The sequence below is a fragment of the Panicum virgatum genome, chromosome 9K (genome assembly GCF_016808335.1).
Source record: "Panicum virgatum strain AP13 chromosome 9K, P.virgatum_v5, whole genome shotgun sequence".
Classification (NCBI taxonomy): Eukaryota; Viridiplantae; Streptophyta; class Magnoliopsida; order Poales; family Poaceae; genus Panicum; species Panicum virgatum.
In genome coordinates, this window is record NC_053144.1 from 9,981,174 (window position 1) to 9,995,898 (window position 14,725).

At 45.9% G+C, this 14,725-nt stretch overlaps 2 protein-coding genes and 1 pseudogene across 3 annotated transcripts; all 3 read right to left on the reverse strand.

Moving 5' to 3' along the window:
* Window positions 1–1,442: 1,442 nt before the first annotated feature.
* Window positions 1,443–10,914, reverse strand: LOC120647691. The gene is made up of 11 exons (XM_039924555.1): window positions 10,499–10,914; window positions 9,848–9,965; window positions 8,347–8,648; window positions 8,134–8,265; window positions 7,962–8,060; window positions 7,239–7,770; window positions 5,398–5,824; window positions 2,601–2,740; window positions 2,383–2,508; window positions 2,168–2,294; window positions 1,443–1,834 (listed from the first exon to the last, which is right to left on the reverse strand). Exons 1-11 carry the CDS (start codon window positions 10,897–10,899, stop codon window positions 1,776–1,778), a joined length of 2,463 nt encoding a protein of 820 aa, XP_039780489.1. The 5' UTR covers window positions 10,900–10,914; the 3' UTR covers window positions 1,443–1,775.
* Window positions 10,915–11,458: 544 nt separating this feature from the next.
* Window positions 11,459–13,595, reverse strand: LOC120650004 (cell division cycle-associated protein 7-like). 2 transcript variants are annotated; one of them, XM_039926959.1, is made up of 8 exons: window positions 13,387–13,595; window positions 13,033–13,288; window positions 12,754–12,934; window positions 12,545–12,615; window positions 12,368–12,445; window positions 12,137–12,224; window positions 11,949–12,004; window positions 11,459–11,870 (listed from the first exon to the last, which is right to left on the reverse strand). In XM_039926959.1, the coding sequence occupies exons 1-8, from the start codon at window positions 13,450–13,452 to the stop codon at window positions 11,803–11,805; spliced, it is 864 nt and encodes a 287-aa protein (XP_039782893.1). In that variant the 5' UTR covers window positions 13,453–13,595; the 3' UTR covers window positions 11,459–11,802. The 2 variants fall into 2 exon arrangements, with proteins under 2 accessions (XP_039782893.1, XP_039782894.1); XM_039926960.1 differs by having other exon boundaries at window positions 13,033–13,276; window positions 13,387–13,589.
* An 81-nt stretch (window positions 13,596–13,676) lies between these two features.
* Window positions 13,677–14,508, reverse strand: LOC120650005 (annotated as a pseudogene).
* Window positions 14,509–14,725: the final 217 nt, after the last annotated feature.

Below are 14,725 nucleotides of genomic sequence, written 5' to 3' on the forward strand. Positions count from 1 at the left end.
GGCTAGGGTTTGCGGGGGAACGGGGCTGAGCTCGACGCGAATAAGGAGAGGGGGCGAGGGAGGAGTGAAGGGGCGGCACGGGACACAAGGATGGCCGGCACGTGGCGCAACTCACGAGGATGGCCGGCGGCGGGGCGACGCGTGCGCGCGGCGCCGAGCGAAACAGAGGAGAGGGAGAGGGAGAGGCTGACGTGTGGGCCCGGCGTGGGATTTTCTTTTTCTTTTCTTTTTTTTCCTGGGTCGTGACAAGATAAGTGCTCATCGGAGTTGGCTGGCCCTCGAGAGAAGAACAGCAGACGACGAACAGTCGACAGCGGCGACGATGATTCCACAGGACAGGACGTGCCGTCAGCTTCGCAACTTGCAAGGCGAGATGAGATGAGTGAGATGATGGGGTAGGGAAGCACCGAAGCGGAGCATCTCGCTTTCTTCTGATGACCGTGCTGTTGGCCTCTGGCCCGAACGGCAACATGTTCCCTTGCCTTTCGGGGGCGCCTTTTCGACCGGCCGTCCTCCCGTTCTCCTGCCCGTCCATGTCCTTCGCGAGAGGAGCTTTCTCAGGCTGAAATGTCAGCAGCCTCTAGATCGATGTGGACAAGCAGACCGCACACTGAAGATCCGGCTTTTCAGAGATAAGTTTGTGGATAATATATGAAGGACATGGTTGGTTGAAATTGGTTTCAGATCTTTATGCAAACAGCTGGTCTGAATTCTACTGCTTTACATGCAGCGATGAAACTGACTCTCTCGGCATGCGCTAGACCACGGTTGTTTCTGAACCCAAGGCAGGATCACTGCCACTTCACATATGAGAGAACAAGTGCCAAGCATGGAGGACCCAAAGGACTTATTTGTAATTTTATCTTTGTCAAGGATCCTTTGTGGGGTCTGTTCGGCTGTCATATTGAACAGTGCTCGGCTGGCATATTACAACTTATTCCCTCTCATATAATACTATTCATTCTACCAGCCGAGCACTATTCATTCTACTAGCCGAACATGCCCTAAGTTGGGTTGGACAGCTGTCCCTTCTGTATCCTTCTAGTACGTGCCTATATTTGAATGTACTATTCATGTATATTTTCTTTAAATTTTAATATAGTTGCGCGTACAATTATCAAAAAAAGTGGCAGGCCATTTCATGTACTCCCTCCATCCCAAAAGAATGCAACTCTCGCTTATCGAGAAGTCAAACAATTTAAAATTTGACCAAATTTATACGAAAAATTACTAACATTTATATCTTCAGATAGATTTACTATAAAAATATATTACATAATTAATCTAATAATACTTGTTTTGTAACATAAATGTTAATATTATTTTGTATAAATTTGATTAAATTTAAAATTGTTTGACTTCTTAGAAAATGAGATCACGACGTACAACTATTGGTTATTAAGGAAAACCGGGCAAAAAACAATCTACATTGTCACATTGGGTAGAAAGAGCAATAACAACCAATCAGGCTGTGATATTTATCAATACGCTGTTCCTGTATAAAACAACAGGCCTAGACAGATAACCCGACGGTACATACTACAGAGTGTTTACAAACAGGCAGAATGAGCGATGTGAAGCTCATTGTCCTTCACTGAACCTGAATGGGGTAACATGTTACATGGTGCGCAGGCAAATCAACAGAGTCCTCGATACTTTATTGCAACTCTTGCGCAGTTTGGACAAATTACACGATTTCCTGAGAAGGTTCCTCACTTCTGCATCCCATGCAGTCATGCTACTCAACTCAAGCTGTACATTGCAATGCACATCTGTTACATGATGACACATCTATGAGGCAGCCCTTTCTGCTCTACTCTTTGGTCTTCATTACCTGCAGAGAAGAAACGAAAATTAAGAAATCAGGGGCAATTTATAGAGAATTGTCGCAAACACGTAACCTCATAAATTTACCCCGCAGGTTTCCATAACTAAATAATATTGATTACAGTGCATAATGAAGAAGATTGCTTATGACCATGAACATTAGATTCCTGTTTTTGGCCTTGCTGCCAGCTGCTGGCTTGACAAGTGAACTATGTTGCGGCTAAACACAAGCTACTCTTGACAAGGATTTCAGATATTCAAGGCAGATCCCTTCATGTAGCTAAGTTCAGTAGCATTGTCACGTATCAGCTACTGAAGCAATGAAAAGGAAAAAAAAAACCTTCTTGAGGCTGGTGCAGCCTGCGATTCTGAGGAGTCGACATCTCCCTTTTTAAGCTGGTTAGGATGTCCTCCATTGTATGTTCCCTTTGCCAGTTTCCAAGCATAGGAAATAGACTTGGTTCAACCTAGAAACGTTACTAGTTAAGTACTAGGCCTAACATCATTAAAAACAGCCTCATAGGTTGGCATATATGAAAATAAATGCGTGAGTACCAATCCAGTTTCTTTGTTCACACATGTCATATTGATTCGAGTCTGAAATCGAACAGTTGGTGGTTTATCTGGATAATCTGTATCACAGAAAAGCTTTAATTGATAGATTCGTCCCTCGTGAACAGTCTGCAAAAAAAATACAGTAAGTCCTCAGCTTTGAGCACAATAAAGCAAATGTAATATGTATGTATCCAGTTATGGGTATTTATGCAGCATACATTGGGAGGGCCAATGATAGTTCCTGTCCAGGACCGCATATAAATGTCATCAGCATCATCCATCCCGTAGCTCACTGTCCCATCACCAATGCCCTTCTCACCACGTTCTAGTTCTTCTAGCAGCCTGAAGTTTCTGGGAACTGCAGAAAACATAGTACAACAAAGTATGAACTAAATTATTATTAGGCGACTAAAAACTTGCTTAGCGGATATTCTGAATCAAAATTTCATCATTCTTATGGATGAAATAAGTTTCGTAATTTACTGGAATATCGTCAGCTACCCATGAGACTTTAAATTTCCAGAACAATCCATATGCCAATTTCTATAAAGGAATGCCAGGTATAAGGCAAGTCCCAAGCCTGCTTTATGTGCAGAAGAGCAAATTCCAATACATTTTTAGGAACTATGCCAGTTTCCAAAACAATTCATACTGTATATTTCTTTAAAATTAGAGACTGGCAAGAATTGAAGTATCAATTCATTATACTGGGCCTGTTTTATGTATGGAATATCATATTCATACCTTTAGGAATGGTGCCATAAATACACAAAGAAAACAATGGTGAACTATTGATGCACAAGAAGGCTGAATGGCCAATAGCCGTAACTTTAATAAACCACAAGAAACATTATCTGTACTTGTGGAGGCACTAAAGCTAGAAAATATCCCTTCTTTCTTTTCCCCCACTATATTTCGAAGGAACCATTTTGTGAGAGTGAGAGCCAAATGACTAAATTTAGTATCACAAATACCAATTTACATTTGGGGCAACATAGAAAGTTTTTTGTCAGATTATAAAAGGGTGGCAGATAGTTATTTTTAAGTAAAATAGAATTTCTAGCTACTCTAAAATGAAGATGAAGGGCCGAACATATAGTTCCCAATCAACTTATGAGTGCATCCACATTGAATAATCTCAGACTTCCAACAATTATTTTGACACTTGATGCTTCATAAGCCATCTGAAACAAAGTAGTTGGGGGCAGTGGGGCTTTGAGTGGAGAATGAATTTAAACATGCCAAATAAGCCACATAAAAGGCTGCTAAACATATTTCAACTCTAATTATGTAATCTGTGAAAGCAATATTGCTGTCATCTCTCAGCAGCGATGCCAGATGCCTTTGGTCGGCCATAGCGGGCTGACAGATTATGATGAGATACTATCAAGGACTATGTTGTCAAGACAAGAGTAATGGAAGTCTAGGTCAACCATGAACACATGGCATGGAGCTAATTTTGATAGGACTCATGCTTGATAATTATCAGCTAGTAAGTATACTTGTGAAATTGTGATACTGGTTTAAAAGAAGACTATAAACTAGGACCATTGAATAGATCACCCCACCTCCTCCTACGAAAGCATGCGCACACACAATTTTGAATTACTTTGATCACTTTAATTGAAGAATGAAGACACCAAATCAACAACCCTACAGCAAGATGCATTCATGCTATGTCACTATACTTGTCCTCCTAGTATGTTCAACAATCCACTGCTAGTGAATGTCTATCTATCACTGTTGGCAAGCAAAAGTGGATACCATCTGTAAATCTTTGAGCAAGATCACATAGAGGCACTTCTACGTAAGGGACTAAGGCCACAGATCAACTCAATATGTGCTAGGTTTAGGAAAACCGATTGATCATGGTGAGTTGCGGATTGGTGCAATTTCCATCAAGGAATGGCAAACCAAAAATGAAGGAAAATGATATGTCAGTTAAGAGTAGGACTAGCAAGTAGATAAAGCACAATATTGGAATCGGGCATCACTGCCAAGAAGGCCTCCAAGCCACATGGAAGAAAATTTTACAGATGGATCCTATTTACTAAATGTTAAGAAAACCGTTAGTAGTAACTTTCAACTTCATTCCTTTAGAATTTGGAGAATTGTCATTTGGTTATCAGGGGCATGCTGGTCAGAAATGGCTAACCGTAACTCATTCCGAAACCATTAGTGTAGACTCATAAGGATTTATTATCGCAAGATTACTATACAAATGGTCCCAAATTCGGTGACAATTAACAGATTGCACTTATGGCTTAATGGATTACACGTTACAAGTACCCAAATGAATATATGATTCAACTGTTCAGAAACTTTTACAAATAAAAAAATAATCTCAGACTACAAAGCCATTCCATGAGCAATGATTTCCAAGAAAAGATGAGTGTGACTGCTCAACAAAAATGATGTGGCCCCCCTCCAAACCCTGAGCCAACCCACCCATCTAGAGTTGGACCAATAATCAAGGAATTGAACCTTCTTACTTATCCATGAAGAAACAAGCCTTCCAAGTATCAACCAAACACACATCATAATGATCATATTTAGAAGGAATGGTCAATTGGGCCTCACCAGCAACTACAGGGAGATGCTAAATTTACCCCAACATTCCACTGTCGCACTACAATCCCAACCCAAAGTAAAATCCTTGTCCCAAGAACCTATAGTTTGCGCAATAGTTTTTTCCACCACACGGAGATAGAAATGGTAACCTTGCACCACCTAAAGTTGCGGGCTTGCGGCCAAGGCAAACTTCACATGGCATGAATCAGAGGCATTGCCGGATCGGGTTCACCCAGCAACCCCAGGTGACCCTGAGCCCAATACCGCTCAGCTCCCTCCTCCCTTGCTCAAGCACGCCCAAATCCGATCAGGAATCCAAAAAGGCACGACTGGCACACAGATCCCACCTCTTCACTTGAATCAGCAGCCCGAGTAACAAACAATCCCACTATATACAACAAGTAACCTCGGGAGAAACGATGAACAGAGACTGGTAGTACTCACCGACGACCGGAGCCGACGGTCCCTCGGACCCCATCGCGAGCCCCTCCGCTTCCTCCAGCTTCACTTGCTGCAACGGCGATTTCTTGAGATGGGAGGAGAGGAGGACGCGTACTGGAGCCGAAGGGCGGTGTTGGTGCCTAACCGAGCCGAGAAGACAAGGAATATTCGAAGCCCCGCGTGAGGTCGTCTTCCAATTCCAAGGGTGGCCGAGAGGAAAATGAAGAAGTGAGAGCACGCCCGGAGCAGCTCCAGAAAGGGAACTGCTCCAGAAAGGAAAAAGGAATACAACTGGAAGGGGGCGGCACACGAGAGAGAGAGAGAGAGAGGCGAAGAATGAGTGGAGCAGTTTAAGAGGACATTTATTCAAAAAGTTTAAGAGGACAGTTTGCTCCAACCTGTCAGCCTTCCCCTCGAATGAGAATTTTGTCTATTTTCAGCAAAGTTTCTACCCATTAACCACTACTAGTAAATAACATGATAAACAACCCAGTGCCACTCCTGATCTGTGAAGGAGATGACTTGGATTCTTGGAGGATCTAGTTCCTTGTACACTATGCGTCAAGTAGTCAAGTTTGATCTAGGTAGACAAGCGTTGATTCCTCGAAACACCTTAGACCCCACATGTCAAACACCAAAATTATATGTTGCGGCCTCATGTCTGAATTCCTTTCCAAGCTCTTGCAGGATCCTATCACCAATTGGCAGAAATGGTTCCATCATTGCTATGGGTCCGGGGCTGGTCATGATTTTGGTGATGCACATTATTTAGATACTGCTATTTGGTCTGCTTTACGCCAATTACTGCCTGAATTCAGACCTGTACCAAGGTGCACGTGCACCCAGGCGATGGCAAGATGGACAGCGTTTGGTTTGATCGCTGGATTGGTCACCAGCCCCTAACTGAGCTGTTCCCGGCCTTGTACTCCCGCCGGCGACCCAACACATCATGGTTTTTGACTCAAGGTCGGGTGATGCTGAGGTTGAGCTCCGAGTAGGGATGTGAGTTATATATATTTTGGCTTATTAGATTCATCCAAAAAGTTAATAAAATGAAAGGATGACATTCTGAGTAAATAATTTGGGATAGAAAATGAACTAGAGTGGCATATCATCCAAAAAATACTATTGACCATCCACTTCCTTAGCTCCGAGGTTGACTTTTTCTACACCCGAGGTAACCTTGTACTCTGTTGCTATAGCTTTTTTTCTAACCTTGCTGATGTACAACCCCTCCCTGGATGTTCCGATCGTCGTGGCATTGGGACGACGCAGCTCGTTCCCTTCTCGTCACGGTTTTTCTACCAATGGCATACGCAGCAATGTCCTTTAGATGAGTTCTCCCCGAGCATTTGGTCGAATGTTGATCGGCTACCCACTGCAGCCTAGCTCATGCGCCGCAACATTACTGAATTGAACCTCTGCGCATACTGTGGCGCTGTGGAGGATCAATCTCATTTGCTTCTACGCTGTCCTCGTGCTAAGATCATCTGGCGCCGCCTGGGCTGGGATGCTGCTTCCGAGACCTGTGCCACCTCAAAACCCTGGACGACGCCTACCCAAAGGCCCGATCCACGGTCATCATTCCAAATGCCAGTTACTATTGCTATTGCAGATGCACTAAGCAGCAATCCAGCGAAACAAGAAAATGGCACTCTGCAGCTCAATCACACACAAAGACCCCTAGCAAAATCATAGCATGCGACTGGGCAGCACATAACAGAACTCCAAAACATCAATGGTAGTCTCGAGTGAGCTTTTACTTTTTACTATTTTTGCCTGAATTTTAGTAACTCTTAAAGATGCAAATTTTACACAGGGGCATCTACAAATCACACACATTACAAAATTTGGTTATGCCTTCTCCATATTTTATTAGCTCCGCCCGAAAACCATGAGGCGATATCATCATCAGAGTCAACCAGCTCCATGCTTCTAGGAAGACGAACGGACCTAAAAGGTCGACTGCATTCTCGTGATTCCTTTATTAGTAGGCCTTTGTTCCTCCTGGACATTTCATCCTTCCATTTCTCCCTTGCAAGAGGATCTTGCGCAGTAGCAGTCTTGCCACGAGCAATGGGAAAACTCTCAAGGAATTTGTAGTCCTGTAGCGGGAGCAAAACGTTAGCCCTGCTGTCATCACCTTCACTGTCTGCACTCCAGAAATCTGAATCTTCGTCAGATTGTGGAGCATTCTTCTGTGGAATTTGCCAATTCTTTGATTGGACGCCATCTTGAACAAATGAAATAGAGGGATTCCTACTATGCTCCAAATCATGATGTGATTCAATACTATCTTGACTGTTCAGAGATTTTGGTCTTTTCCAACAACATTTCAAGCAGAATGCATTCCTCTTGAAGTTCACATAGTTACACCTGTTATTGAACATTTAGCATATAGTTATCTTCCATATTCTGACAAGAACTAAAGTTAACATCATGGTAGGGAAAAGATAGTCACACATTTCAAACTTTTTTTTTCTGATTATAAGCTCATACTGGTGGTAGGCACCAAAACAACTCAATGGATAAGCAGATATAATAGCATAGTGGAAATAGGCACTCACGATACACATTCCCATTCTCCTGGATTGAGCAAACGGTTTGTTGGTTTCTCATGGCATTGCAAGCATCTTGTATTCTTTGCAAAATTCAAAAAATTGCACCTAAAAATGTAAGGTCAGTACAGGAGAGAAAGAAAAAGTAATTGCAGTAAATCCTGGAGCTAAGAAAGCTCACTTTTTGCATATCCAATCACCCTTTTTGAGAGGTAGATGCTCTTGGTCTTCATGCAGCAACTGATACCTCTCTTGGAATTCTCCATCACAGCGCAAACATTTGATATTCTTCGCGAAGTTCAGGAAGTCACATCTGAAATCAATTGAAAGGCATTGCGACGGAGTGGATAGGTTATAGTCTTATAGAACACAAATATTAGCTTTCCAAACATACTTGGGACAATTCCAATCACCCTGCTTCCGGGGTAAAGCTGATTGACCTTTGCACTGTGCAGATTTAGTGGTGCTGGAACCAGGTCCCCTAGAATCGACCTCAACAACCTCGTTTAGTAGGCTCTTTATTGATTCCTTAACAGTTTTGTTTAGGCATGCTCTGTTCTCTACATTGTCAGTAATAACATCAAGACCATAAGTCAAAAGGATGCGCATAACATCCACAGTCCTTCCAACTTCTTCTTTCCGAGCCTTTACATATGCCCTCTCACAACTTCCTCTTAAATTGCATTGACTGCAAACCTGTCAGGGTAAGCTGATGCTACATAAATTAATGTCACAGAATTAAAGCACTCAAACTTTTAAGCATAGATGAAAGTACTGATCCAATGGGTTTGGGAAACCAGACTGCATCAGCAGCAGGCCAAGTGAACTTTTCCCTCTTGTCACAAAGAGATATGATCATTGATTAATTTCATTGACTACCTCTCAAAAATGGAAAGTGTAAAATCCATATTGCAAATATTTTATACATGCTATCACCAGTGTGCGATGGATTTTAGTGAAAGAAGGGTTACTGATGAGTTCGAATAGGTGATCCGTTTTATTCCTTCACAACAAATTTTTGCAGTCAACTATTTCAAGCATGCAATTGAAAAACAAACATATTAAGATCACATACAGTTATATTATCATTACTCGTGCCTAATAACTTGTACATGTGCTTAGTTTTCTAGGCCTTTTTGTGTGTCTAATTCTGGTATCGACACGTAGATCCTACCCAAGAATTTTTGTTTATACTCCAAATAGGCCTAATAACCATTTTCATCCCCCAACTTTGCCCAAAGGCTCAAATTTGTCCTATCAGACCAACCATTCTAGTCCTCCAACTTTTCTTTTGGGCTCAGATATGTCCCTTATCTACTGTGGCATGCCATGTTATTAGCCTACCCTGTGATTTGAACGGACAAATCTGCCTCACCAGCAGACATGAATTGACAAGATTTTTTATCAGTTCATATATTCTTGGAGCAAATTTCATAAACCACATGTATATGTGACATGGTAAAAGAAAATGACTTAAAATTCTTTACTAGCACTCATGATGGATTTGTTGTGCATGTTAACATGGCAGATCAGCTAAAATGGCCAGGCAAGCATCTCCTATGCAGGAAGGTGACAGAGGGGGCAAGAGACAAACAAGCATGGGGAGGATTAAGGAGAGTAGACGACCCCTTTTACATTTGTACATGGCCAACATAAAACCTAGTGACTCATTGCTGACTAGACTTGTCGGAGGAGGGCTGGAGGGGTGAAATTGACCCCAAACACTGGAAAGGTTGGTTTAAGCTGAGGGACGAATTTGAGCATCGGGGCAAAGTTGAAGGACAAAAATGACAATTCCATGAATATTTAAAGTGCAAGGTACTTTTTAAATTGATGAGAAAAGAAAAACGTGCTGCAACAAGATAAATTTTCAATAAATAGTTCCATGTAATTACCTCTCCTTCATCAAGGCCTACATAAGCCCGCAATCGCTTCCCAGAATTTACAACCTTCCTGTCAATGCTGGGGCAACCACATCGCAAGGCGACCTGAATATCCCATCTTGATATATACCTGCAACAAAAGGCTTTCAACTTTAGCTGTAGTGCATCCATTTAAGTCCTTTAGTTGAAAGATGGGACTCGCAAAAGAAATTATAACAGTACTACTTTGCAAGCTGAAACCATGTCTTGTAATTGCACACATGACTATACTGATAGTCTGATAATTTGTGCACCATATGCTTTCCCTGGTTACTAACCCAAAAATGACACTATTAAGGCAGCTTTGCTCCTAAAAGTTGCTACTGAAGTGCGCATGATCAATGTAACATAGCTTAGGGGCACACGTTGTGAGCCAAAATGCTGCAAAAACTGCCAAAATGTGTGCCAATATGGTAATAAACCACCTTGCATGCACCACCGGAGTTCCTGACGAAGAAAGGAGGCGACGCAAATAGCTATTACATTTCCACAAACACCTCGCGTGCAGCTAAAACCATAGCCCCCAAGTGGCCCCAACAGAGACAATGGCCTCAACCCGCACACCAACCAACCCAGGCCACGAACTCCACCCCAGCAAGATTCCTCTGAGATAGGCCACTTCACCTGATGAGCTCAGGCCGCTCGCGCCCAAAACGGAGGCAGGCGGTGCGGACAGCGTTGGCGTCCTTAGAAGACGGCGAGCTGGCGGCGAAGGCGGAGGGATCGACGTGGCCCCTCCGGAGGAGGAGCTCCATCAGCGCGACCCACTCCGGCCACGGATGCGCTATGTCCACTGCGGCTGGTGCGCCTCCGGCCTGAGCAAGACCGCTTCTTGGCTTCTCTGTCACTTGGCATTGGTCGCTAGGTGGAGGTCGTGATCGTGGTTTATGGGATGACGAGAGGGAAAGGTCGTCGATCTCGGAGCGGAGGAAGGCGAGCTTTGGGTCATGCCGGGGAGGCGCTCTGTGGTGCGAGAGCCGCCGGAGCGCCGGCGCGGCGGCCGCGGTGGCGAGACGGCGGTGCATCGCTTGCAGAGGTCCAAAAATTTGAGAAATCAAGTTGCCCAACTATGCGTATTCGTCGGGCTCCGGGCCGGCCCAGTTTAGTAAACTAGGCCAAGTTTGGCCCAACTAAAGTTCCAGAGAGCTTGCATAGTGAAGAATGAACAATTTGCTTATTAGTACGTATTTACTGAGATTTCATTATGCAAGCAACTTTATTCGGCCAAGAAAAAATAAACAATTTAATATATAGATCCCCCCGCTGGAATCACGCTTAGAAAAATCCATGCGTGGCTATAAAATGTTAAAATGAAACAGATATTTATGCCTTTTTTTTTCACTTCCAGCTCATCATAGCTTAGCTGGGAGTTTGTTTTGGTGGCTCGACCTCCCAATACCTCTAAAACAGGGAAAGTTACAATTGTTGAAGACATGAACTGGCCATATAATTCAAGACCAGTTGAAAAATTATACTGATACCATATAGCTGGATCTATGACAGATACCGTAAAATGACAACTGTCATCAAGTCACGGTCTAAGCAAGCAGCAGCATTGACTTCGTTTTATCGTCCAAATCACGGTGTAAGCAAGTCACGGCTCGTCCTTGTTCTATTCCTCAACACAAGTACACAACACGGATACGATAAATAGACAAGTTGACATTGGCCCATCACAATGCCCATTGTGACTGTCTGATCTCTGAAACATCTCAGTGACAGAATTTCTAGCTCCTTGGACGCAAAAGTGTACCATTTCAGCAAACACTTCTAGTGGTAGAGCTCCTAATTTCACATTCCTGGGCGCAAAAGTGTACCATTTCAACAGAGACACTTGTCGTAACAGGATTAACTGCCAGAAAACATCTACAGTCGCAACCATCGTCACTAAATCACTGAAGCATTGAACATGTGAAAACCAGTCATTGTCAGAATGCTTGTCGCTTCAGCCTGTCCATGAGAAGGTGCGCAACTGACTCGTATCCTTGTTCCCTTGCTGTTGCAATGACAAAGAAAGTGAAAAGGAGGCACAACATTTGTCACACATATTTAAAAGCAGTGGAAACAGAATTACCATTGTATATGGCAATCCCAGTTGGTGGTATCTTCCTCTTCTTCAGGCATAAGGAGCTGCAATGTTGTATGACCAAAGGCTACCAAGTAAGCAATGGGAGATATTTTCTCCATGAAAAATCCAACATATCTTGACAGCGCCATTCCAGGCCTCTGAATCTCTGGTTGAACGAGGTTGGGGAAGCTCACCTGTTGCATATCCAGAACTTCTTGATACCCTTCTCCTCAATGCAGTGAGGGCACATCCAATTCTTGTTCTTCCTCACCTCTTCCATCTCTGCTAAAGCAGTTCAAAGTTCAGCTAGCAGGCCAATAAAAATCCACCAAGAACAATGGCATTTCTTGACAACATTGAGCATGATACAAACAGCCCAAGTTCAACCATGGCATTTGTTGACAACGTTGAGCGAGTTCACTTACCTTCGCCGTACCTAACTTTCAGGCAAGCACGGCAGAGTATCCCATTCGAAGAATGACAAGATGAACACTCCGTCTTTCCTGTTAAAATTTACAACAGTATTGACCATGATCAGACAAGAATACATGATGACACGATTGGGGAAAAGAAAGGAGATATGTTCACGGATTCTTTTTTACCTAAGCACGGCTGCTTCAGATCACCTTTCCCGCAGCGCTTGCAGTCCTCCTCGCTGCACAATTTCTTCTGCCTTCGGTCACAGAAGAATGAGTTTTCTCAACTACTTGCACAAAGACTCTAATCCCGCGCAATAACGCGAACAGAGCACAAAACCGGTCATAAACGCGACCAACTACATGTTCGCAATGGTGCGAACTTGCCAGTGTACCTGCAGAAATGGCAGCAGATCCCAAGAACAGAGTCGTACACGCCTCCCCTTCCCTTGCTGTCGCATCGTCTCTCCTGCAGCGCCGGCACCCTCTTCTTGTCCACCACCAACTCCAGATTCTCCTCCTCATCGTCATCGTCTGCCTCCTCCGCCGCTGCCGCCGCCAACTTACTCAAAGCTCCTACAAGACGACAAAAGAAACTTGTTTGAGTCGTTTCCAATCCAGTCGCATACAGCACGGCCAGAATCCAGGGAAGAGCAGCAAATTCGGCAGACGACCTTTGGGAGGCAGCGCCTTGTGCTGAACAGACTGCCCGTTCAACCGGGCGGAGCGGCGGTTCGTCGACGTGGATCCAGTCGGCGTCGCGGCGGCGAGGCGGCTGGAGCGGCGGAGCGGGGTCATCATGCTCATCGCTCCCCGCGGCCTGGGGGGCTTCCGATTCCGGGGGGTAGCGCTCCCGGCCGCGCGGTGGCTGGAGGCGATGTCGCTGAGCTCCCCCGCGCAGCGGAGCAGGCCGAGCATCTCCATTCGGGCCTGCACACCACACGCGCTAAGAATCAGTGGCGCCGCAAGAAATTCCTCGTCCGGTGGAGATCGGATCTGGCCACCTGCGGAAGATGCTTGCGCCTTACCATGTTCTCGGAGATGCGGGCGTCGCGGAGACACTCGTAGTCGGACTTGGCGCTGAGCATCCCCATCGCGGCGGCGGCTTCGGCGGCGGCGGCGGCCTTGCCTTGCCTTGCAAAGATTGGCTGAGATGGCTGGGTGATTGGGGACAGGGTCTAGTGGGCGGTGGGCCGGTGGCTCAAGCGCTCCGCGCTGACCAGTGGTGAGATGTGCGGAGTTTGAATGTGAAAAAGGTGAACAAACGGCTCTCTATTTTATGCGGGGAAAATTGGCCGCTGGACCCGTTAAAAAGTGTTTTTTTTCTCTAGACCACTAAAAAATTATGATTTTACTGAGACACATTAAAATTCTATGGTAGTTTGCTACCGGACACTATAGTGTATATAATAGTATTTTCTAACCAAATGAGTCACAAAACAATCATATAGGACAAGTATACCCTTGCCGCTGCCATGGCCGGCGCTCTCGCGCACCGCAGCCAGCCCTGACCGCAGCTCGAGCCCATCCGCGGGCGCGGGAGGGCTCGGCTAGCACCGGCGCGAGTGAGGAGGACAGGGCCATCCAGAGGAGCTCGCAGCCGACGACGGTGCAGCCGGCCTCGGCGCCGTCGGCGGCGCGGTGGACGAGGGACTGGAACAGCGGGTGGCCCATGGGCTCCTCGGGGATGAGGTAACGACGGCACAACTTGCCGACGTAGACCGGGTGCAGGCCCTTGGCACCTCGTCCGCGCCGTGGAACGACGCGCCGGGCCCGCGCTCGCCGCCGCCGCCGACCTCCTCCTCGCCGGGCGACGACGGCGCGATGCAACTGGACGAGTGCCACCTCCGGATCATGCACCGCAGCTTGCTCAGCCCGCCCTTCGCCATCGATGAATCGATGGATCGGCCGGTAAGACTCCCCCGGCCTCCTCCTCCTCGGATGCACACGCACGCACGGGGCACGGCGCGGCGTCCAGCGACACACGCACGCGCAGTTCACGAATGAAGCGGAGAGGTTTTGGGGAGAGGGGATTGGCCGCTGGAGGTCTGCCCACGACCCTCCATGCGGCGCCCGCTCGAGTTTGCCGTGGCGCTCGATCCCAACAGTGGGGTCTGCTCCCGGCGGCCGCAGCGCTCGATTCCGGCAGTGGAGCCTGCTCCCGGCGGCCGTGGCGCTCGATTCCTGCAGTGGAGCCTGAACCTGACGGCCGCGTCGCTCGATTCCGGAGGGGGTTCCTTCATGCTACCGTCGAATCGGCCGGTGGGAGATGGAATTGAGTCAAGCAATAAGCCCAGGAAGAAGATAGGGAAGGTCGAATCGGCCGGTGGGAGATGGAATTGAGTCAAGCAATAAGCCCAGGAAGAA